Source organism: Leopardus geoffroyi, chromosome E3, assembly GCF_018350155.1.
Source record: "Leopardus geoffroyi isolate Oge1 chromosome E3, O.geoffroyi_Oge1_pat1.0, whole genome shotgun sequence".
Taxonomy (NCBI): domain Eukaryota; kingdom Metazoa; phylum Chordata; class Mammalia; order Carnivora; family Felidae; genus Leopardus; species Leopardus geoffroyi.
The window spans coordinates 39,638,204-39,662,225 of NC_059340.1; the positions used below are offsets into that span (position 1 = coordinate 39,638,204).

Below are 24,022 nucleotides of genomic sequence, written 5' to 3' on the forward strand. Positions count from 1 at the left end.
GAGGCTAGGGCCTGGGCTGCAGAAGTGGGGGGGGGGGGAGGGCAGTCTTGGAGGAAGGGGGTGTTAGCCAGCGGGGAAGTGGGCAGATCCCTTTGTAGCCTGGGACTTGGTCCCACCTGCCGTAGGCACAGGCCAGGTGACTCAAGCCCGAGGTGTAGCAGGGCCTGGGGACCTGCTGTCTCATTGTTTGGCTCCCTTCTTTGTTGGAGGACTCACAGAATCGGCATTGAGTCACTCCGGAGCCAGCTCCTGGGGGTGTAGAGGAGCCAGCTCCTGGGGGTGTAGAGGCCCCAAATCCGGGAGGCCTGGTTCTGAGGGGAGGGAGGGGACATCCCACTCTCATAGGGGCGGGCTTCTCCCAGCTAGCCCAGTTTTGGAAACACAACCGGCAGGTTGGGGGCCCGGACCGCCCCCCAGCCAGCACTCCCCTTTTCCACCGGTGGAGCCGGTCCAGTGGCCTCCCGCCTCCTTTCTTCCTGGTGGGAGGGGGGCACAGAAAGGAAGTGCAAAGGCCAGGGGTCAGAACACTGAAACGCAGGTGGACAGGACACCTGGGTCCCTGGCCAGGCGACCAAAATCATCCCGACCTGCCCCCATTTTAACCCCAAGCGTACCCTGCTTCCCAATGTCATACCTAGAAAAACAGCAACGGGGGAATAAATAATTTATTGAAATTGGAGGAATAAATAAGCTATGAGGGCGGGGTACAAATAACTGTAAAAATTATTAACATGTATATACATACACACAGAGGCGCTCGCGCGGGCGGGGCGGGCTGCGAGGCCGCTCGGTGCCGGCACGCGGGCGCCCCCCGGAGGCAGATGGCTTACTTACACCGGCGTGGCCGCCGCGTCTCCCCAGGTCCCTAACGCGGGCCCCTCGGGGAGGGCGCGCCTTCCCCTGCGGTCCCCCTCCCCTGTGAGTGCCCGCGGAGCTGCACCCCTTGCACGATCCTCATCACCCAGGAGCGGTGGGCAGCCAGGCTGATGTAGACGCCGGGCCGGTTGCGCTCGGCACAGCCCTCGCCCCAGCTGATGATGCCCGCCAGCAGCCAGGTGCCCTCGACCTGGCACATCAGGGGGCCCCCGAGTCACCCTGCAGAGAGGGGGAAAAGTGAGGGGCCCACGCGGGTCAGGGCTGGGCAGAGCCCAGGACCCTACACAGTGGGGGGACGGACGGCTCCCTGGGGTGAGGGTCAAGGGGGCACCCCCCCCCCCCCCGCCATGGTACTGCGACTCCACCAGCGCCGGGAGGGCTAAGCTGGACAGGCCTTCGGGCTCGCTTCTGGTGAGAAGCACTTTGTGCCAGACCTTGTCCCTCACAGCCCCCAAGCCAGGGAGTCCCGTTGCTTGCCTTACAGATGAGGAAACCGAGGCTCAGAGAGAAGCCCTGGCTTGCCCAGACTGGCATCTGTGGGCAGCAGACTAGGAATTGCAACCAGCACCCTCCAACGTCCAAGCCTGGGCGCTACCATTCTACCAGCCTGCCGCCCTCCACCATGGTGACGGAGCTGGTGGGGACCAGGGCATGGGAACCCCCTGAGGAGAAGGCAGGCTCCCAGAGAGTGGGGTCTGGCCCGCCCAAGACGCTCAGTACACATTTGGTGCGTGGCCGCGTGGCCGAACAGACGGATGACTGAGCCAAGCAGAGGCCAGGTTCTTCAGGAGTCTAGGGGCACTTACAGGTCTCAGCTGATGGGGGAGGGGGGGGGGGAGCAGCGGTGGAGCTCAGCGGGACAAAAGTGGGAAAACTCAGGTGCTCACCAGACAGGCGTCCCGCCGCCCCTCGAGATAGCCAGCGCACAGCATGTCCTCGGTGATGGCTCCCTGCCCGGCGCCCCGCCAGTAGAGGCGGCTGCAGACTTCCGAGTCTATGATGGGAACCTCCAGTTTCTGCAGGGTCTGGGGGTGGGGCAGGGGCACTGGGGGCAGGGAGGACAGGGTCAGGCTTGGAAAGCCCTCTCTTTGCTGCCCCTCCGTTCTCCCTCAGAGGCAAGTCTCAAAGGTTAATGGATCAACTCCGTCAGTCAGACTCCCAAATGCCTGCGGAAAACCCAAATTCCGAGACTGCGCACCTCGGGACCTACTGGGTCCGAACGTGAACAAGCCGCGTGAGACTCTGAATCTTTAACGAGTCCCCTGATGCCCACAAAACGGTTAGAACTGCTGGTCCCGGCTTGTCCTGCCCCAAGCACTACTGTCTCCAGCAGAGGAAGTGGACTGCCACAGAGGAAGGGTGCAGTAAACGATCCCCTAATGTTGAACGTTACTGGAACTCGATGAATCCCCCACACCCTAGGGGGACTGCAGGCCCTAGGGTTGGTCTGTAGACCCTCCCCAGCTCATAACTCCAGTTCTCAAAAGAGCCCTGCAGGATGACGATGGGGAGGCTGTCTGCAACCTCAGACTCAGTGGGATTGCCAGACACCTGGTGTCATTTCCCTTGATTTCTTTTGGAATCTGGTTAAAGTCCCATTTTTCTGGCACTTTTTGCTTACTCATTATCTTTCTATTCTATCACCCCCATTATCTATCTACCCACCTACCTTTTTCTGCTTCTCTGCCTCTTACTTTATCTGCCTTGTGTCTCTAGATGATATTTTCCAGACCTCCAGACTTGGTCTGACAATTATATTGTCCAATTATGGAGCCTACTTCCTTCTGGGAATTTTGCCTGCAATTATGGCATGCTGCCACCAGGGGGTGCCTGTTCCCACTTTGGAATCTCAGGGCTGTTTTACATTCATGTACTCAGCCAGGCCCCATACAGGCCTCCTTCCAGCCTTTCCTAGATCACTTAATAGCCTCGTTGATCTGGCTGTTGTTCCCTCAGAACATAGCCAAGATACTCTTTAACTAGAAAGGACCTAAAATTGTCCACCTCGGTTTCTGGGACTTCACACCTCTGGATCGCGGCTCACTTTTTCTTCCGTCTCTATCGTCACAAGAAGAGTCTGTCTTTTTCCTTCTGCTATGCCTCTGGCTCCAACCTTTGCTACCCACTGTACCTGTGTCTCTGAGCGTCTGCCACCCTCTGTCCCCATCCACCCCCTGGCCACGTGGCAGGGGAAAAGCTGCACCTCCATCACGGATACTCCCCCAGCCTGCAATCCAGCAGCGGGTGTTCGGAGGGAGACGGACGGAGGAGTCAGGCAGGCAGATGGGCAGGATTCGCTCAGAGAAGTGGATGGCGTGCTCCAGACGCACCAGGGCGATGTCTGCACGGGAGCCCTCTTTCCAGGAATACACGGGGTGGGACTGCACCCAGGCGATACCCACCTGCTGGGACCTGGGGCCAGGGTTCTCCAGCTGCCAGGCCCCCAGCAGCACAGAGAATTGGGACGGCTTGTTCAGGTTGCTGGGGGAAACAGGAAAGGGGGTGGGGTCAGCCAGGAACCAGGGGTGGTGGGGAAGGGTCAGGCAGGGAGTGTCTGGGGGACCACATGCGTTTGAAGGCCCCGAAACAGAAGCAGGCTCGCTCTCCTCTATGAGAGGCCCCAAGGCCGGACAAAGACCCGGGGGCTGGTGCCGAGTGGGGAGCCCAGGTCCGGGGCAGGAAACCTGGGGCATCAAGTGGAGGGGACCGGTCGCGCACACCCCTTGAAGCAGTGGGCAGCAGTGACCACCCAGCGGCTGGTGAGCAGGGAGCCTGCACAGTGGTGGGTTCCGTTCTTCTGGATGCTCACGACCCAGGGCCACTCGGCATCAGCGCTGTCCTCGCCGCCCACGATCCGGTTCAGCCGCTGGGGCTCCCCACAAGCTGCGGGTGCTGGCGGACGAGGGTCACATTTTCTGTCATCCAAGGGGCACAACGATCCTACCCTGCCCAAGCCCCGCACCATTCGTTCCCCGGCCCTTCTCTTCCTCTCCCTCCCCACGAGCTGGCCACCCGTCTCCCCTCATCTGCTGGTGCTCCCCCCGCTGCCTGGGCCCCTCCCCTCCGAGTCAGAGTCTCTGCTCTGCCTCCTGGGCCTTCTTTGTGGCCTGCCTTCCTCTCCCGCTGGACTCCTCTGGCCCCACCGCCCCCTTCTGATCTGCTTACCCCACAGACAGACCCAGATGCAGCCCCTCCCCTCAAGCCCTCCCCCAGGGCCCCCCCCAACTCACCAGGTATCCTGGCAGCACGGAGGGAGGCTGAGGGCAAGAGAAGGAAGGGTCAGGCCAGCAGAGAGGAGCCCCAGTGCCCGGGGTGTCTCTCCAGGGCGGGGCATTTCCCGGAGCCTGGGCAGGGCTGACGGAAGCCTCAGGCTCGGCCCTAAGCCGGAGCCCTAACCTCCCACCAGCTTCCTGTCGGGCAACCTGAGCCAGGACTCCATCCCACCTGCCCGACACCTCTCACGGGGTGGGGGTGGGGGTGGGTGAGAGAGGGGGACCGCACACCTGCCCCGGCCCGAGACCCTCTCAACCCCCGAGCCTGAGGCCTGTAACGACACTCATGGTCCCAAGAGCCGGGAGGGAGGAGGAGGCGGTGGACCGCAGCCTCCTTGCAGTCCTCTGCTGGCAGCCGCAGGACGTGGCTGAGAGCAGGGGAGCACGAGGGGGAGGGGGAGACTGGGTCCCGGCAGGGCCCGGAGGGCCAGTGCTGAGTAGGGGGAGGGGAGGGGGTGGCCCTGGGGGACAGAGGAAGGAGGCGCAGAAGGGCCTCAGGACTCACCTGCAGAAGCCAGAAGCAGAAGGGGGGTTAGGATCCTGAGACAGCCTCCACCCAGGGCCGGGGGAATTCTGGAAACCACCATGGCCGGTGGGGGCGCGGGCGCGGCTGGGAGAGCTGTGTGCAGAGCTCCCCACAGGTCACCCCAGGTTTTATCCCGGGAGGTGGAATGCCGTTGGACCAGTCCCCCGAGTGAGTGAGTGGCTCGGTCTGGCCACCCCAGGCTGTAGGTCACAGGTGGGGCGGGACTGTGGGGAGGAAATGGGCCGTTAAGGGGGCCCAGGTGGGGGCTCTGGCTGAGATCCCTACCACCCCCCACCAGCAGTGGACTGGTTTGGGGGCCCAGGACCTGGGCTCCAGCTGTGGGCCCAGAATCTGGCGTCTGGAGGAGCAGGACCCAGGCCCAGTGGTGGAGGCCAGTGGCCTTGACACTGACTGGGATGGTCCCCAGTTTGTGTGGGGAAGGGAACACTTAGGGTGTGGGGTCGTGGGGAGGTCCCGGGGCCTTGGGAACACGGGGCTGCCCAGAGGCTCAGTAACGGCTCCTTCCTCCAGGGGCCACTGTGACTCAGCCAGGAGGCCTGACCAGGCCCTGGGCCCTGGGATTCCGTTAACCCACTTCCCAGAAAGCCATGAATCAGGCCCCCAGTGGCCACCTGTCACGTGGGTCCTGTCACTCGGGTGCCCAACAACTCACCCCTCACCTGGACTTCGGGGAAACCCGGGCACGTGCCCAGGTGGCCGACTGACGTGGCTGCCTGGGAAGGGCTGGGGTACCGTCTCCCACAGCCCGGCCCGGCCCCTGCACGCCTAAGTGTCAAAGGGCAGCTGGGCTATGCAGGAGCAGGGAGCCCGGGTGGGTGCTGCCCCGGGGTCCCCCACCCCCAGAAGGAGGGCAGACGGATTCCGGTCCTAGACCCACCGCGTATTCGTCCTCGCATTCACACGATCAACAAACCTCGCACTGGGAAGGGGTGGGAGACACAGCGGGAGGAGAGTGGACCAGGTGCCCCGCATCGCCACACGCTCCTCCTCAAATTCCCTCACCGTCCCCGCTCTGAAGCTGAGGAAACTGAGGCTGGGGGCGAGCAGGCTCGTGGTGACGGGTAGAGCCGGATCTGAACCCCGATCTGGAGGCGGGAGACTGGACCGGACCCGGTAGAGCCCGAGGGATCTTGATCCAGGGGATGGATGGTTTTCACCCAGGGCCCTAGGAGCGGAGGGGTGTGGGCTGGGGAGGCACCTGACCCTGGCGGGGCTGCAGGTGAAGACCGCCCAGAAAGCGGAGACCCGGAGGGCAAGTGGGAGCAGTGGAGAGGCGTGCAGAGGCGGGCAGGGGCGGGCAGGGGGGCTCAGAGAAGAGAGGAAGCCGGGCCGGGGCGCAGGACAGGGTGCTGGCAGGAGCTGGGGGCCCTCCGGGCAGACACTCGGCGCACCCCGCCGGGCAGACCGCCTCAGCCTTTCTGGGGCGCCCCGGCTTGGCCAACATGCTCCTCCCCCACAGCCTGGGGGTAGGGGTGACCCCTTGCTGTCCCCGCTCAGACCCCGGGGCTTTGAGAGGTGGCAGGAGCCTGCAGCCGACCACCTCCCCGGAGCCACAAGGGATCGCTGGTGTGTTTTACTGCCCCCTCCCGGCTTCGGCTAGAAGGGCAGGAGGCAACTCGGGGTTAAACTACAGCCAGACGCCCCCTCTCATCAGGGCGAGCCCCCTGTCCCATCCCGCCCCAATACAAGCCAAGGATGGGGGTGCAGGAGCCCCGAACAGCCCCCAGCTGATGCATTATTCTGTCCCAGGACCGGGGGCAGGGAGCTGCCGGAGAACACCCATGCCAAGCAGCAAAGGTGAAGGGCAGGCTCTGTGGGTGCCCCCCCACCCCGCCGCCTGCTCACCACCCTGGGCCGTCTCTACTCCACGGCTAGCCCCAGGCTCCCCCCAAACCGCTGCCTTCCCGAAACTGAGGTGGTTGGCCTCCCCGGCTCACTCGACAAGCATTTATTGGGCCACGGCTGTATGTCAGATCCCATGCTGGGCACTGGGGCACCACGGATAAGACACAGGTCCTACCCTCGGGCAGCAGGCATCTCCCCGGGGGTGGGAGGCAGGTGAGCAAGTGATGATGGTGAAGGAGTCTCAGCACGGGGGAGGGGGTGTGGGGAAGCACGGAGGCGGGCAGGGCCCCTGGAGGGCCACGAGAGGCTGGGTGCTGGGAGCTGTGACCCCTCGCCCCGAGGGGAGGGGCAGTGTCAGGTGGCCCAGCACACCCTGGGGATCTAGGATGGCCCTGGTGCACTCCGGGTCTCAGTGGGTGTTTGCTGAATGAATAAACAAGCGTGGCAAGGTGTCGGGAGGGTTGTGCCAGGGACCAGCTGTCCCAGAATGCAGCCTCCCTAGTGTCCTATTATGACGTTTCCTGAGAACTGGGCCACTGCCGAGGTCACCCGAGGGACAGACACGTGTCCCGAGATGTCACTGGTCCCCAAAAAGGGTGGCCAGGTAGAGGGCCTCCAGGAGAAGGACCCGGTAGGAGCCACGGGAAGACCTGAGAAGGCAGTGAAGGCTGTCGGGCACCAGGGCTCAGCAAGGGCCCCAGAGACCGGCTCCCCAGTTCCCAGAGAGTGGGGGCCCCCGGCGTGACCTGACATCCATTGGAGACATTTACGGAGCGCCTACTGGATGCTGCAGCCACACCAGCAGGGCCGGCTGGGCACGTCCTCGCCTGGGCACCAGGCGCCCACCCTGCCACCCACCCTGCCACCCGGTGCCTGTCACACCATCGCAGGGCCACCGATGATCTGCAGCGAGCTGTGCAGGACGGAGAGGGCTGCGGACGCATCGCGCGAGTGGCAGCTGGGGCTGGCGGGGCTCAGCCCCAAGAAGTGGCACACCAACGCCATTTCACACCCGGGCCTGCTGGAGACACAGCGGCGAGCAGACCGAAGACCGCCCCTGCCCGCACGCTGGGGACGCTGGAGGAGAGAGAGAAACACCATCCAGCAGTCGTTTAGTCTGACGGACGATGGAGTCACAGGGAAACCAAACCGGGAGGGGGACGGGGGCAGGGAGGATGGCGGTCTCTCCAGCTGACTCTTCCAGATGTGGTCAGAGGTCATTCAGGCCCCGGGGAAGGTGCGAGCAAAGGGTCTGCCGGGTGGGACAGCAGATCCGAGCTGGGGCAGAGGACAGGCACGGGGACCGAGGGGGCCCGACCCCACCCAGTGGGCCTCCCTGTGCAGGGGACGAAACGGGGACAGGAGAAGTGGGGAGGCCGTTCCAGGGCCAGGGATCAACCAGCTCACGGGCACGGGGGCAGAGGCCGCTGGACCACCAGGGGCCCCGGGGGGTGCGGGGAGGGGGCTGACAGCTCTCACGGCGGGTGCTGGGTGGCACCTGGCCTGCCCCCGGGTGCCCGCCCAAGCAGGACCGGCACGCGCGTTCACGGCGGCACTAGGCACGGGAGCCCCAGAGAGGAAACAGCCAAATGTCCATCAGTGGGCGAAGGGATAAGCAAGCCGTGGTCCCTCCACCCAGCGAGACACGTCATTCAGCCACAGAAAGGACGGACCGCCGCACACCTGCTACCACACAGGCTACGGCGCGGCTGAGCTGGCGGACGTCACGCTCGGTGAAGGGCCAGGCGCAAAGGGATAAATACTGCAGGGTTCCACTTCCACGAAGTCCCTCAAGTGCAAGCCCAGAGAAAGGAAGTGGGGGTGGGGGCAGAGTCCTCGGGGAAGCTGGAAAGTTGTGCAGCTGAAGCAGGTGGTCAACGCCTCGGACCCATGCGGGTGCTTCGGGACGGTCACCACGGCAAATCGGGCGTATTCTCCACGTGAAAGAACGGGGGAGAAAATCTGAATGTCCTCTTTCGTGAACGCCGGAAGTGGCGGCACCCGTGGGCCCCCCGGGGCGGAGTGGCCCCCCAGCTGCATGTGGCTCCGCCCACCCGAGCCCATCCTGCGACACCGCCGGTGCCCCGGTCGTGGGCCGGCTGTGCCAGCCGCCCTCACGCGAGCCAGCGGAGCGCCCCAAGGAGCCGGCCAAACACGGGCTCCTTCCTCCAAGCCCGGCCTCAGTTTATCCATCTGTGAGGAGCACTGGTCGGCCCCGCCCTGCCTGCCACCACCGACCGAGGGAGCAAGGGCCCCTGGGGTTGAAGGGCTGGTGGTCGCGAGGGGCCCAGGGCCCCATGAGCAGCGTCAGGCTGCGCTGGTCTGCGGGCGAGGTCTTCCGGGCACTAACGAGGCCCTGGGGACACTCGAGGACACTGCTCACTGACCGCGGCGTCATCACTGGGGATGCCCTTCCCCTGGTCTGATCACACTCCCGAACTCTCCTAGCTCTCACACAGGGCTCCCTGCCTCTTGGAGACTTGGGTCCAAAGTGGCTCCAACCCCGTCTCAGGTCCCAGGTCCCACTCGGAGCCCCACCTCACCCGAGCCCAGCTCCCACACCCCGGGCCCCACATTTTCCTCACGGCCTCCTCAGTCCGGATTTACCCACAACCTTTCCCTCCTTCAGAAAAGCTGGCCGTACGCCGGATTTCTTAGAGCTGATCCCGTTTTCCCCTATTGACTCCTATGGTTCTCACGGAAAAATAACCCGTCGGCCCGGGCTGGGACTCTCCGGGGAGGAAGGTGGTGAGTCCTCCTGCAGAAACGTCACTGGATGGCCCACCCTGGGGGCCAGAACCCCTCACCTCCACTCCCAACTTCCCAGGCTACACACGGCTTCTCTGGTTGGTGGAAAACCCCTCTACTGCCCCCCTTCTCCCCGCACAAGAACTTTGCCTAGTGGCTAAGAGTTGGTCACGGGTAAACTTGGAGCCCCCTCTGCTTTGTTTACCTTTAAAATAGCATGTTTGGGGCGCCTGGCTGGCTCAGTCTGTAGAGCGTACGACTCTTGATCTCAGGGTCCCGAGTTCAAGTCTCACGTTGAACACGGAGCCTATTTAAAAAAAACAATTGCACGTTTACCACGGGGATGCGTTAACAAGGGCTCCGACTGGCTAGCAGGAGCTGATGGTGAAGCTGGTGGGAAGTTTGCAAGAGCTGACATCACAGCAGTGTCCTGAGACCAGCCGTGCACGACGGGACAATGGACATACCACCAAACTCGGCAAAGGCCACAAAACAGGCCTTCCTCCCCCCCCCCCCCCCATGACGGCTCACTGTGAAGTTCTGCCCCGCATGTCCCTGAGTGTCATCCACCACCTGACCAGCTCATAACAGAGCCGGACTCCCCAGCACTCCGGCATCCCTCCCCCTCCCACCTGGGACCCACGGGAACCCGTTCTGACCACGACACCGAGACCGACACCAGCCGAGAAGGGCTGGGCACTTCTCCGCCACCAGGAAGCAGAGGGGAGCTCTGGGCTGGGGAGGGCCGGGCCCAGAGGAGCCTGCTGGGAAGGAGGACAGAGGGCAACGGGCAAGCTGGCTGAGCTGACTCGCTGGGTGCCCATCGCCAGGCTGGGCAGCTTCCAGTACTCGTGGTGATGTAGGAGTGACTCACGGCCCAAGAAGAGAGGGCAGGACCTCAGTCTCGAGGTCAGAAGTCATGGCCAAGGACTCATGGAAAGGAAGTGAATGCTGCACGAGATCCAGTAACAGAGCTGGGACTAACAGGTGCTCCTAGCCCTTCCTTTGGAGGTTTCCTACCAAGCCGTGACTAGCCCCCCAGGTGACCCGCGTAGCCACGTCATGCCTGCGGAGAGGAAGCACAGAAAACCAGCCCCGGCCTCCCCCGCGGGGTGGAGAGCCACCTCCGACTACGTTCCTCCTCCCCCTCACCCCCCGGGGCAGTGCGTGGCTGCTGGTTACGGCTGACTGATGGCTTCTGGGGAAGTCAGTGTGGTTTCTCCAGCTAGGAGGACACACAGCTCTAGGGCCTAGGTCGGTTGCTGGGATGGGGACACCCATCCGGGTTGGGGGCTGGGGTGAAGGGAGGCCCAGCGCGCCTGGTGAGACACGAGGCAGCCTGCCACAGCCCAAGTCCGGGTGCTGAGGACAAGTAGGGGACCTTGAGATTCCCTGGAACCCCGACTCCCGGGGTCCCCATCTTAGAGAACGGCACCATCCCCCTGGGCGCTCCAGCCGCATGGCTCGGACCGTCCCTGACTCGCCCCGTGCCTCCCGCCCACATCCAACTGGAGAGGAAAAACCAGCTGTCTGTAGACGCAAAGTGCTGTCTGGTCCCGGCTATGTAGGATTTTGTTCATCAAGCAATTCTCCTTTTCTGTGGACACCAGCCGGGTGTCCTCCAATTTCACTCAATGCAGACGCCAACTGGAGTTAGCACAGACCCCACAGGGCCAGGGCTCGGCCCCATGAGATCCCCCCACTTCAGAGACGCCAATCCCAGGCGGTGGGTCCTCATCACCCACACTTCTGCCCGACCTGGCTACAAATCCAGGACTCCCGGGATCCCCTCCGCGGGTTCAAGAATTTGCTAGGATCGCTCAGAGAACTCAAGGGAACACTTATGTTTACCAGTTTATTATGTAATAAAGGATCCAGGGAACAGCCAGATAAGGGGGGCACGGGGCAAAGCCGGGAAGGATCCCGAACGCGGGAGCCACCGTGTCGTGGCGTGGGGGCGCGCCACTCTCCCGGTATGCGGATGTGTTCACCAACCTGGAAGGCCTCGGATCCCCACACCTTAGGGATGTTCATGGAGACCCATCACGTGGGCGTGACTGGTGCTCAACTCCATCTCCAGCCCCTCTGCGCCCCCTGGAGGACGACGCTGGAGGTTGCAAGCTTCTAATCATGGTTTGGTCTTTCTAGTGACCAGCCTTCGCCCGGGAGCTATCCGGAGCCCAACCAAGAGCCGCCTCCTCAAACTAGAAGACACTCCGGCCACCCAGGAAATTCCAAGGGATTAAGGAGCCCAGGGTCAGGCAATGGGGGCAGAGGCCAGCATGTGTATTTGTAACACGAGTCCCTGACACGAAGCTTTGGGTCGCAGAAGCGTCCATTTCAAAGACATCCGTCTGGAACAAACATACCGCCAGCAGCCGCAACACAAACCTACTAGTTAACAACTAGACAAGGGGCCGGGCCGCTCCCCTTGTCTAAAGCTCTGGGTGAGCTAGACAACCACTTGAATGACCCTCCTTCTCTCTTCCCACGCCCTCATTCCCGCTCTCGTTTTAAATTTGCCAATGGAGAGCGAGGCTGTTCGACAGCAGCCGAGCTATGAAAAGAGCCCAAATGTCCATTGACTGATAAACAGATAAAGATGTGATATATACACGATGGAATATTACTCAGCCATCCCAAAGAATGACACCTTGAGGCACCTGGGTGGCTCAGGTGGTTGAGCATCCAACTCTTGACTTCAGCTCAGGTCACGATCTGAGGGTCATGGGACCAAACCCTGCGTGGAGCTCTGTGCTGACGGTGTGGGATTCTCTCCCTCTCTCTCTGCCCTTCCCTGTTCAGGCCCTCGCACTCCCTCTCCCTCTCTCTCAAAATAAACATTTACAAATAAATAAATACTATTTTGACAAAAAAAAAAATGAAACCCTGCCATTCCCAATGACGTGGATGGGACTACAGTGTATTACGCTAAGCAAGTAAGTCAGAGAAAGACAAATACCATATAAATTTCACTCGTATGTGAAATTTAACAAACAAAACAGATGAACACGTGGCCGGGGGAAAGAACAAGAAAAAAGAGAGGGAAACAAACCACAAGAGACTCTTAAAGAGAGAACAAACTGAGGGTTGAAGGAGGGAGGTGGGTAGGGGATGGGCTGAACAGGTGACGGAGATTAAGGAGGGCACCCGTTGGGATGAATCACCGAATTCTACCCCTGAAACCAAAATACATAAATGAATAAATAGAGAGACCCAATGTGGGTCTCAAACCCACAACCCTGAGATCAAGAGTTGCACCCTCCATCAGGCCAGTCAGGCGCACTGTAAATTACATTTTTAACCTGTTACTGTTACATCATCAGTGTATTTTGTTGAATGAATTAATGAAATCAAACAGTTTACAAATTTGTACTTAATAAAGCAGGCTACAAATTCTGTTTTTCCCTTTCTGTATTATTTCTATCATACTACTACATTATTTTAATCTGCTTTTTACCTTTATTATTTTATTTAGAGAGAGAGTGCTCAAACCAGTGAGCACAAGCTGGGTAGGGGCAGGAGAGGGGGGAGGGGGGGAGGGAGGAGGGAGAAGGGGGGAAGGGGGAGGGGGGGAGGGGGAGGGGGGGGAGAGAGAGAATCTCAAGCAGGCTCCACACTGAGCACAGACCCCGATGTGGGGCTCGATCTCCCGACCCTGGGATCACGATCTGAGCCAAAATGAAGTCGGATGCTCAACCAACTGAGCCACCCAGGTGCCCCAATCCCCTCATTAAATGTAACACACTTTGGTATCGCCCATGTCCGTAAACTGTTCATCCATAATATGATTACTAATGCGATATAACATTCCATTGTGTAAGTGACCCAAGGCCCGTCCTCTGATACTGGATATTCATTCTTTTTACTGTTGCATATGATGCTTCCGTCAACCACCTTGTTCACAAATCCTTAAGAAACATCTCTCATCTGTTCCTCATGTTACAGCAAGAACTCGGCGCCCAGGAAGAGACCAGCGATACACACTCGGGGACAGAAAAGACTGTTCATTTCGCACTGGTGCTGGCCCAGCGGAGTCACCTCCAAAGGCCGAGCACCCGGACTCGGGTTTTACTGACCCTTTATACATATGTGCTTCCGGGTTGGGCGGGACTAGGACAGTCAAGCTTCTGGTTCCTGGCTGCTGGCTGCCATAAGGGGCAAGATTACAGAAGCCACAAGCATACAGGGGGAGAATCCGGCCTCGGACACCTGGCTGGCCCTTTTTTATCTGCTCTCACCAATTTTCCTTCTCATTCCCCGCTCTTGATTCTCAAGCTGCTGTAGCAGACTTAGAGAAAATCAGTTTGTGGGGGCCAGGGGACCCTTTGCTGCCACGGGGGGAGGGGCAAAGGCCATTCTGGCTTCTTCCTGCTGGACACGGATGTCGAGGGAGGAAAGTGACAGCCAGGGTTCCTCGCCATCCAAAGGAGAGTAGCGACACTAGAACGGTCCATCTGGAGCATCATCTGGAGTGTTACAGCTTCCAGGCGGGAGGAGACAAACCTGGTTAGCGTAGTAAGAACACAAGGACCAAACAGGAGGGCTGTGACAAGCACCAGGAGAGGACCAGCTGAGGGAGGAGCCAGGATGCCCAATTCTACATGTTCCTCCAACAGTTCCAGGAAGAACTGTTCCTGCCTCGTTTGGTGATTCGCTCCCTTAACCTGTGGACCATACCTCCGACTGTCCCTGACTGGCTGACACAGAAGCAGCAGTCTTTGTTCAGGAAGAGACACAGCCCTCCCCTTTCAGCAGCGGGAGGCCCAGCCCTCTTCTGTTCCGTAAGACTGCCGCTGCTAGGGAGTCTACTTGGGCTTGTAACACCACCAGAGGTTCGATAACCCGTTCTGTGCCGTCTGTTAGGTCCCTGGACGATTCATGGCAGTAAGTGGGTGAGGACGCGGTTGCTCCTACTCCAGTGCCCACCCCTGCCGCATCCCTAAGGCAATCAGCAGGGGGATGACTTGAGTGGCTCTTTTTGAGCGAGTATATGCTGCCACGGGTACTCTAAGAGACTGATCGTTGGGAACAACGTTTATCTTACGAGGAGGAAGGCCGGGATACAGTGCCCGTCCAGTCAGCTGGCAGACACAGGGAGGCGTCCGTCCCACAGATAAAGAGAAGCCCCGGGAGGGGTCGACACCAGGCTTGGCTCGTAGGAACATGACTGAGCTCCTGACTGTCGAGAGTTTGGTTGCACTGGCCAATGGTCAGAATGCCAAATGGCTCTGTTCCCCTCTTGTCTGTCAGGCAACTGGGAGCCACTGGGGGCAGTTCGACTCCAGTTAGTACAGGTCTCACCGTGCAGGGCTCTGGGTCTTTTGGTAGCAGGGTAACATTTACAGGGGCCCGTGTTATCGGACTAGCTGCCTAACGGGTGGGTCCCGCGGACAAGCAGAGCCGGCAGGATTGGTAGCACCGAGGAGGCGATGAGCTGCGTTTAACATCTGGTCCAGTCGGGGATCGAAGGCAAGTGGTCTACCTGATTTACGTTCCCACGGAGGATGACCCAACAGGCACGGGGAACATCAGGGCAGGTCGGATCAGGCAGCCCCCAGTAACGTCTCATTTTCATTTTTCCCGTCCAATAAGTTTTCCTGCTTCTGGTACAGGGAGTGACCCTACTGGTATAACATCTGTCCGGCACGTGGGGGTACACGGTGGCACAGGGACACGTGGTAGTGTCGTTTGACCACTGTGGACCGGAGGGTTGGAGTAGGAGTCGGGAAGGGCACAGGGAAAGGAGTGGCCTCTGTAGGAGGCCGAGTGGGGTAGCAGGCAGCGCAACCCCGTGCGTCTGTTACAGAAGTTGGGCCCTCATGACGACAGAGGGGGTCCAGTGGTGGGGAGCACAGAGTGGCTCTTCGGGCCTTGGGGGACAGGCGGGGAGTGACAGGTCACACATCTGCATGGCGGGAGCGAGCAGACTCTTTCTGAGCAGGTTAGGAACAGGGATATGCGCCAAGGGGACGGGAGACAGGGCCAGCCCTTCCTGGGCTGGGAGACGGTTCTAAAGGCAGAGAACAACGTGCAGAGGACATCTATCACAACTCAGATCGTGCACACCTAAGGAGAACGAGCCATCCTGACACTAGTGAGCAGAGGGAGGCTAACAGGAGTCAGTGACTGAGGCGCCCGTCTGTGGAGTAACTTGGGTCAGCCCTAAGCAGACAGCATGGCGACAAGTATGGCAAAAGAAGCGGGCAGGGGATGACAGGGAAATTCGAGAACGACGTGCTGTAGGTCACTGAAGTCGCTTGGTGATTTCCTCAAGCTTCTGCTTACACAGAGCCCTCAGGGGTTGGCTGCAGGCCGCTTATCGGTGCTGTGCTCTTAAGGGTGGTCTGTAGAGGACTGTTCTGGCTCGCGCAGTTCCTTTCCATTCCAAGTGGTTGTCAGGCGACGGGCGGGCCGCCTTTACTCGAGAATGGCGGATCCAGGCGGTTAGTCCTGCGACCTTGAGGGCCGTGGGCGTGGTTAGCACAACGAAATAGGGTTCCTTCCAGGTAGGTTTGAGTGGTTTCCTTATCTTTACTCCAAAGCGGATCCCCAGGTTTGTGGGATGTACAGCTATTCCACGGGAAATCGGTATCCTGTCCGTCACCATGTATGTATCCCAAATAGTTTTCCCTAATTCTTGTTTCCCTAGTTCTGTCAGGTCCCTCTTGAATTTGACTAGTGGAGGGGATTTTCCAGAGAGGGTATCGAATGGGGAGGATCCGATTTTTGCCCGGGGTGTACAGCGTTATTTGGAGAAGAGCTAGATAGAGGTCGTATGTCTGGCAAATTAGTTTCCTGACGCAGTTTTGCCATGGCTGATTTAAGGGTCCGGTTCCGTACGTTCCACTTTCTCTGAACTCGGGCTGGTAGGCTGCGTGTAAGTTCTATCGGATGCCCAGGGATACTTTAGGCATCACCTCGGCCACAAAAGCCGGGCCGCTGTCTGAGCCCATGGTTCAACGGCATTCCACGTCTGGGGATGATATCCCTTAGCAAGGGATACTCTTGGTTACTACTCTTGCCTTTTCGGTGCGTGTGGGGTAGGCCTCCGCCCAGCCCAGAAACGTGCAGATGAATAGAAGAAATTCGTATCCTCCGCCGGTTCTCCTTTCGGTAAAGCCTACCTCCAAATCTTTGAAGGGGGGCCTGACCGCAGCAATGGATTCCCACGGGTCCAGTGGGGCCCCGTCTGGTGTTATTTTGAGCACAGAGGAGGCAGCGTTGAGAGACCGAGGCACAGAAGGACGGGAGCCGAGCGATTACATAGTAACAGCCCGATAAGGTTTCAAGGGCGGTCCTTCCCGGGTGGGGGAGCTCAGACTGCCGGGGAACCACCTGGCGGGCCAGCGGCTCCAGTACACAGACTCTTTGGCCCGCAAGTACCCACGACCCTTCCGTCTGGCCTCCTGTTTCCTGCTGTGCCCATTTCGTCTCTTGGATCGTGTACCTTCGGGAAGCCGGCAGCTCCGGGGCCAGCGTGATTTTCGAGGGTGCCGTTCATTCTCCCGCTGCTTGTTTAGCTGCGCCGTCCGCCCGTCAGTTACCTTCCGACACGGAGTCCTTTCCCCTTTGGTGTCCCCTGCAGTGGATGACTGCTACCTCCCTCGGTTCCCAGACTGCCCTCAGTAGTTTTAGGATTTCTTCCCGATTTTTTCTTTCTTTCCCTCCTGTGGTCAAAAGTCCGTTCTCCTTGTGTAGGGCCCCACGTGCAGGTAGAGTGGCAAGGGCATGGCGCAAGTCAGCGTGTCTGTTGGCCTGTCTGTCCTTCCTGGGTTCTAGTGCTCTCATTAGGGCCCACGGTTCTGCTCTTTGAGCTGGTCGTCCTTGTGGAAGGGCCTGTGCTTCTGTGACCTCGAAATCAGAGACTCCTGCGTAACCGGCGTTCATGAAGCTGCTGCCGTCGGTGTACAGGGTGAGATTAGGAGTTTGTAAGGCTCTGTCTGATAGGTCGGGTCGGCTGGAAAAGACTCCATCAAGGACCCCTAGACAATCATGCTCTGGGGGCCCTGCCGCGGCAGGCAAGAAAGTGGCAGGGTTTAGTTTCTACGGTTTCCGATCTGATTCGTGGGACCACACAGCGGTCCCCGATACTGTCATCCGAGCACGTGTTAGCCAGTGTTGCCCTCCGGCATCTATCACGGTAATAACAGCACGGGGAACCTCAGAGCTCAGGTCTTGCCCCAACATGAGTGTGCCTGCTTCCTTGATCACAAGTGCGGTGGCTGCCAGGGCCGGGCCCTCAGACAGGGTGGCCGTCCTCCCACAGCGGAGTTAATCTGCTTTGAAAGATATGCCACTGGTCTTGGTCAAGCTCCAAATTCCTGGGCGAGAAGCCCCAGGGCCACCCCACTGCTTTCACGTACGAACAGACTGAAATCTCGTGATACATCTGCAAGTCCCAGGGCCGGGGCCTCTGCGAGTTTTGTTTTTATGGTTTTGAAATGCCTCTTCTTGATGAGGGCCCCAGAAAAGGGGTGCCCTTTCTTCCCCCTTTGGTGCCTCATAGAGAGGTCCGGCCAACTCCGAGAACCCTGGGATCCGTATCGACAGAATCCTGCTGCTCCCAGGAACTCTTGGACCTGCCAGCGAGGAGTGGGAACCAGAATGGCACAGACTGCCTGTTTCCTTTCGGCTCGCAGCATCCATTTGCCTTGAGTAATTTTGAAGCCCAGGTATTTAACTTCCTACGGGCAGATCTGTGCCTTTTTCTTTGACACCCGGTATCCCACCTCTGCTAGCGGCCTGAGCGGGGCCCTGGTTCCCTCTCAGCACTGGGTCCGCCTGGGACTGGCTGGCAGGAGATTGTCCACGTACTGGAGGAGGACACATCCTAGGTCCCGTCCCAGGAACCGGGCTAAGTCAGATGCCAGTGCCCCACTGAATAAGGCTGGTGGATTTTTTAATCCTTGCGGCAGTCTAGTCCAAGTGAATTGTTCGTTTGCTCCTGTGGTAGGGTTTTCCCATCCAAAGGCAAATAGGGGTTGGCTATTAGGCGCTAGCTGGAGACAGAAGAAGGTGTCCTTTAAATCTAGACACGTGAAACATCCTGCCTCAGAGGGTATGAGTCCTAGCAGAGCATACGGGTTGGGCAATGCTGAATGCAGCCTGACGACTGCTCCATTTACGGCTCTTAGGTCCTGCACAGGGCGGTGATCATCTGTCCCAGGCTTTTTCACGGGCAGCAGGGGCGTATTCCACAGGGACTGGCATCGTTTTACCAGTCCCCATTTGAGTAGCCTGTCCAAGAGTGTCTGGATCCCCAGGTGAGCCTCCCATGAGATCACGTATGGGCATATTTTGACAGGCTGGGCCCCAGGCTTTAGGTCAATTAATATTGGGGGGGGTGGTTTTTTGCAGATGAGGGGGGGGTTCCTTCTGCCCAAACTGAAGGGAATTCAGCTTCTAGCTCGGGGGCCACAGTTGGCTCCCCGGGAGGGGAAGTATATAATCTCCATTCCTCTTCCCGTGGAATCGTCAGGGACACAACCATGGGTTGGGCCTTTTCATTTAGGTGCTGTTGTGTCCGTGCATCCAAGGTGAAGGCTATTTGTGCGCCCATCTTGGCTAGGAGGTCTCTACCTAAGAGTGACAGTGCGAAGTCAGGTAGATACAGGAATTCGTGAAGTACTTGGTGACCTCCCAGGTCACTGTCAGGGACGGCAAAATGGCCTTCAGGTTTGCATCCCAGTGGCTCCTACGATGGTGACTTCTCGACCCGACAGAGGTGCCACCCTGTGTGTCACCGCAGAGTGTTCGGCCCCTGTGTCGACCATGAAGTCTATTGTCTGGCCCCCCACCTTCATTTTGACCATGGGCTCATGGGGGCCCAGCTGGATACCGATCAGGTCGGCCTCGGGTGGTTCTGGTTGGTAGCATCTCGGTGGAGTAGAAGCTTTTGGTTTCCCTTTTTGGCGGCTGGGCCATTCATTTTTCCAGGGTCCACATTCCTTGCAGTAGACACGTTGACCCCATCCCAGCGGCGCCCTTCTTTTTTGTTCTTGAGCCCCTTGTGGTTTCCGTGCCCTTCCACAGGGGGTGGTCGCCCCAAGGCCGCGGCCAGGAGAGCTGCCTTTTGCTTCACTCTGCTGTCCGCCTCCTTTCTGGCAGCTTGGCCCCAATTTACAAAAACCTTGTTGGCGATTTCCAATAGTTCGGTGGCGTTCTTTCCACCAAATCCTTCCAATTTTTGGAGCTTCTGTCTAATGTCACTATGGGGCTATCCCACAAAGGCAGCAGTGACCACGTGCTGGTTTTTGAGGGCTTCTGGGTCGATGGAGTGTAAACTCTGAAGGCTTCACGTAATTTTCACAGAAGTCAGCCGGACTCTCTTCTGGCTTTTGACACACCTCAGATACTCTTGCCATGTTGGTAGGCTGTCTGGCCTCTGCTTTTACCCCTTGGAGGAAGGCTAGTCGGTATCTTTCTAGTCTGGCCCTTCCCACTTCTGTGTTCCTCTTCGGGCACAGCCTCCCGTGCCTAGGCCTCAACGTCTAGTTGTCCATCTGGTAATTGAGTCAGGAGCCATCTTCTGGCTTCGGTGACGATTCGCTGGTGCTCTTCTGTGTTGAAAAGGGGACGCAAAGCTGCTAACAGTTGACCCAGGCAGGGCGCTGAGACTGGAATATGGACTCTAGAAGATCATCGCCTGCGGCCTCTCAGAGTTGGGCGAGTGTGGTGTTTCCCGATGAGGAGGTCAGTAGTGGAGAACCGTTGGTAGTAGAAAGGGTCCCGTCGGGGCCTATTCTCTGCGGACGCCTGTCTCCTGCAACGGCATCTGCATTGCCACTGGGGCCTTGGACCTTGAGCCGTGGGCCTACGGCACCTTCCTACTGGTTCAGGTGTCCCTGGCGGGGGCGGACTGACTGCTGGCGGGGGTGAGACCGATGGGAGTGGACTGTCAGCCAGGCGAGGTTCCCCTCCCTCGACTGATGGGTCTCTGGGGGCATATGGTGGCAGAAAAGGAAGGATGTCTAAATTTTCTTCGAGGACGGGGGCGTTTTTTTCTGTTGTGAGGTCTTCTCAGCCCGTGCCACTAAGACCCTACACTGTCCTTTACTGAACCCAAGGAGGCTTGACTTGGGCTATTTCCAGCCACTGATCGATGTATGGGAATTGATCCAGGTGGCTGGGGTCTCAAGTAACCACTTTATAAACAGCTCAGACTGGGGGGACATCTAGGGTGCCCTCAGGGGGCCAGCCTACACCAAACACAGGCCATTCTAATTCAGAGAGGGTTCGTAGTTTCCCGGGGGTCAATCTGACCCCACAGTCACCTGAAAATCCCTTTTTAAAATTCTTATCACACGTTCCAAAACAGTTGGTTTTGAGGAACCCCCCCACCCCGCATCCCGGTATCCCAGATGGGTCCCTCCCAATGTGCGGTGTCGCAGGACAAACACGAGGGAAGAGGTCGCTTCGTCCACCTGGCCGCTCTCCTCACAGGTACTCAGACGCCTCTTAACACTGGCAGGTCAGTATAAACCCGACTCAGACCAGGCCTCGGCGGACCTGATTCTGCCTTGAGCCGTATGAGGCTGTCAAGGAATCACAGGGTAGGACCCACTCAGGCTCCGTGGCCGAGACCGTGTAGCACTCACACACACATTCAGACAGACTACAGACTTCCACCTGGGACTTCCCTGTCCTAGGGCGGGCCTGAACTCGGTGCTGGGTCCCCGGGGACACTCACCCGATCCGATGTCCCGTCCTGGCAGAATTTTCTGACTCCCCTGGAGTCCGTCTGAAAACAGCGGCGGCTGACTCCTGTCGGGCCTGGTGAGGGTCGCGGTCAAGGTGGTGGCGTACCTTCCTTTGTCACAGGGCCCCGCGATGAGTGGACTCTCCGTGGCCTCCCACAGTGGTGACTCAAGGGGCCAGCACGGCTGTCGGCTTCCTGGCCAACGCACCAAAAATATTACAGCAAATAGTCCAGGAGAAGACAAGCGACACACACTCAGGGTATTAAAAAAGACTATTCCGCACCGGTGCCGTCCCAGCGGAGTCACCTCCAAAAGCTGAGCACCCGACTCGGGTTTTACTGATCCTTTATACCTAAGTGTTTCCGGGTTGGGTGGGACTAGTACAATCAGTCTTCCGGTTCCTGGCTGCTGGCTGATGTGGGGGCAAGCAAGATTACAGAAGCCAAAAGCAAGCAAGCGGAGTATCCGGCCTTGGACATCTGGCTGGCCCGTTTTTTCTCTGCTCTCACCCGCTTTCCTTCTCACTCAAGTTACATTCTTAGTAGGAAAATCACTAGCTTATAAACTTATCTGACATGTACTGTCAAACTATTCTCTTTTCTAAAGACTTTTCTAGAGCTGCGTAGTGATTTTTTTTTTTTTTTCTGTTCTTTATCATGAAGAAATAGAACACAAATATTTTCCCTCGAATCGGCAGGGTTGGAAGGCCCAGTCTTTCTTGCCCTTAAGGGCAGAACTAATCCTCCAGCTGCTAAGGACGGGTGTCAAAGCTGAGTTCACCAGCAAGGTGTTGTGAAAGACGGAGCACCGGTGTGGAGAGAGGACAGGAAATGTGTCAGCTAGAACAGGAAAGGGGAAAGAGTTCCCCAAGTCTAAGATGGGCGGACATGCAAACCTAGCAAAGTTCAGCAAGGGCGCCCCTCAAACGCCCAGGAGCCCCAGGAAGCTGAAGCTTCCCTGGCAGAGCCCAGCTCTCACCAGGAGACCCCACTGCTCTGGTGACCACAGAAGGCTCACCTGATCAGGATCTGCCCCCTACCCAGGCCCCCACCTCCGCCTGCCCCACACCTGGGACCCCCACTTCCCTACGCAGGCACATTTTTAGCCGGGAGGCCCTGATAGGGCCCGAACTGAATGTCAACTACAGGTTAAACAGGGACTTCCCTAAACACCCGGCCGGGTATTTACCCCCCACCCCCACAAACTCTAGCAATTAAAAACATTAATACCTGTTGAGACAGGGGTGGGGGGCTCCAAGCCTCTCCTGCAAGCCTGTTTTCATTGTTTCAAACTGGTTGTTAAATATGTTTAATGTTGTCCCTGCACCTGTCCTGGTGGGTGGGGTGGGGAGCAGTGCAGGAAATGGATGGAACTAGGTTGAGCTGGGAGAATGGTTAATATCACCTCCATTCTCCTGCTTTCTTCCAAACTGGTTAACACTCCCATTCCTTCCCAGCTTGCTTACTATGGGCCCTCGGTCTGTTCTAGACCCACAACGTGCAGGGCAGCCCATGCCGGTGAGGGCTAACGCTGCTTTAGAATCCTGTGGACTTCGGTTCCAACAACTGCTGGCTAACATAGGGCCTCACTTCCTCCTTATTCCGCCCAAAGCACAGTCTTCCCCACTGTACAGATGAGGAAATGAGCTCACAGACCAGAGCAGGGACGTACCAAGACCAGGAGCCAAATGCCCCAGGGATGTTTTCACATCTTGAGAAGCCTGGAGCATTCTTAGCTTCGAACCCCTGACCACACGGCACAAATCATAGGAACGTGCACATCTCTCTACAGGGTAAATGCAACCACCCCTAACTATGTGCTTTGAGTAGCAGTTGGCTGGTGGACAGTAATAAGGTATTAATAATAAATCTAGCCTATTGTTTATTGATATACATATAAGTAACCACCTATTCATTTCAATTTGGAGCTCCCTTTTCCTATTTGAGATAAGGATTGTTTTTCAGGCTCAGACGTTTTCATAAGACCTGCTGGGCTACCAGAGGCTGAGACCCTGGTTTTCTCAGGGCGTGCCCAGCTCCTCCCCATCCCCCTGCAATATGATCCCCATTTTACACACAACCAAACCACATACAGGGTTTCTGTGGGTGCAAACAACAGAAGGCTGTGACTCATACTGGCTGAGGCAAAACAACCTGGCTGTATTATTGTATGATGTCAGGAAACACCTGCCCAGGAAAACAAAAGGTGTCAATAACCTTACTCTCCGACTTCACAAAAATCCATTGAAAACCGCCCCAACTTTTGACAGGTAGCATTAAGCAACAGTTGAAGCTCCAAGGCTCATGAAATCCTCACGTCACCGGGACCACACATCCTGAACTATGTGACCCGATCCTTACCCAACCCTAATTAAAAAATCTTGCATCAAAAAGCCCCCCTTCAGCCTGGCCCCAAACCTCAACACCCCAACTCTGCCCCTCTACCTCCTCTCGACTAACTACCCTTTCAGACAGTGCTCTCCCCGAACAAGAGAAGGAAGCATCGGACTCAGTTTTGTCTTAGCTACAGGCTGTTTCGACGGTATTTTCGGGGAGCCAGCGTTTGACTCGGAGGGCCGCGTCCGGTCAGGCTGGCGGCAGCGCTGCCCTAAACGTCTCCGGAGCGGGGGGGCACTGCGGGCCCCCGAGCAAGGGTTCGGGGCCAGGGGGGCAAGGACAGCGTGTGCGGCAGAGTGTGCTGCACGAGAAGGGCGAAATGTCTTGCCCAAGGCCACGCACACAGGCCTGCGCCCCGGGAGCAGAAGCTCCCGCCCCCAGGCCTCCAGCTTCCCCGCCGACCGGGCTTAGCCCTGGTCCGCCCCCGTACGGACGCCCGATCTCCCGGGCGCTGCTGCCTCAGGGTGACTCACGAGGAAGCTCTTGCCCCTCGTCCCTCCGCACTGATCCGGCCGGACTCGGAACCCGGGAAAAGACAAGCAGCCCCGCGCGGTGACTAATAAACGCCTCCCTTCAAACAAACCAGGCGCGCGCGGGACGCCCAGCCGGCGGAAGTGCGGCCGCCGCGCGGGGGCA

The 24,022-nt window shown here is 58.5% G+C and overlaps 1 protein-coding gene across 13 annotated transcripts; it reads right to left on the reverse strand.

The window, feature by feature from the left end:
- Positions 1–647: 647 nt before the first annotated feature.
- LOC123589775 (brain-specific serine protease 4-like) lies at positions 648–24,022 on the reverse strand. 13 transcript variants are annotated; one of them, XM_045462345.1, is made up of 12 exons: positions 23,860–24,022; positions 22,220–22,321; positions 20,981–21,184; positions 15,577–20,227; positions 9,494–9,595; positions 7,399–7,617; positions 4,654–4,898; positions 4,107–4,133; positions 3,597–3,768; positions 3,080–3,357; positions 1,764–1,921; positions 648–1,095 (listed from the first exon to the last, which is right to left on the reverse strand). In XM_045462345.1, exons 6-12 carry the CDS (start codon positions 7,482–7,484, stop codon positions 1,075–1,077), a joined length of 987 nt encoding a protein of 328 aa, XP_045318301.1. In that variant the 5' UTR covers positions 7,485–7,617; positions 9,494–9,595; positions 15,577–20,227; positions 20,981–21,184; positions 22,220–22,321; positions 23,860–24,022; the 3' UTR covers positions 648–1,074. The 13 variants fall into 13 exon arrangements, with proteins under 13 accessions (XP_045318301.1, XP_045318293.1, XP_045318300.1 ...); XM_045462337.1 differs by lacking the exons at positions 15,577–20,227; positions 22,220–22,321 and adding an exon at positions 8,224–8,474; XM_045462344.1 differs by lacking the exon at positions 22,220–22,321 and having other exon boundaries at positions 15,577–19,850.

Excerpts from the sequence above, each read along its gene's own strand:
- LOC123589775 (XM_045462338.1), bottom strand. The coding sequence starts at position 7,484 with ATGCGTCCGCAGCCCTCTCCGTCCTGCACAGCTCGCTGCAGATCATCG. Across the intron at positions 4,134-4,653 it reads TCTGCTTCTGGCTTCTGCAG|CCTCCCTCCGTGCTGCCAGG; the intron begins GTGAGTCCTGAG and ends TCTTGCCCTCAG. Across the intron at positions 1,096-1,763 it reads GGCGGCGGGACGCCTGTCTG|GGTGACTCGGGGGCCCCCTG; the intron begins GTGAGCACCTGA and ends CCCTCTCTGCAG.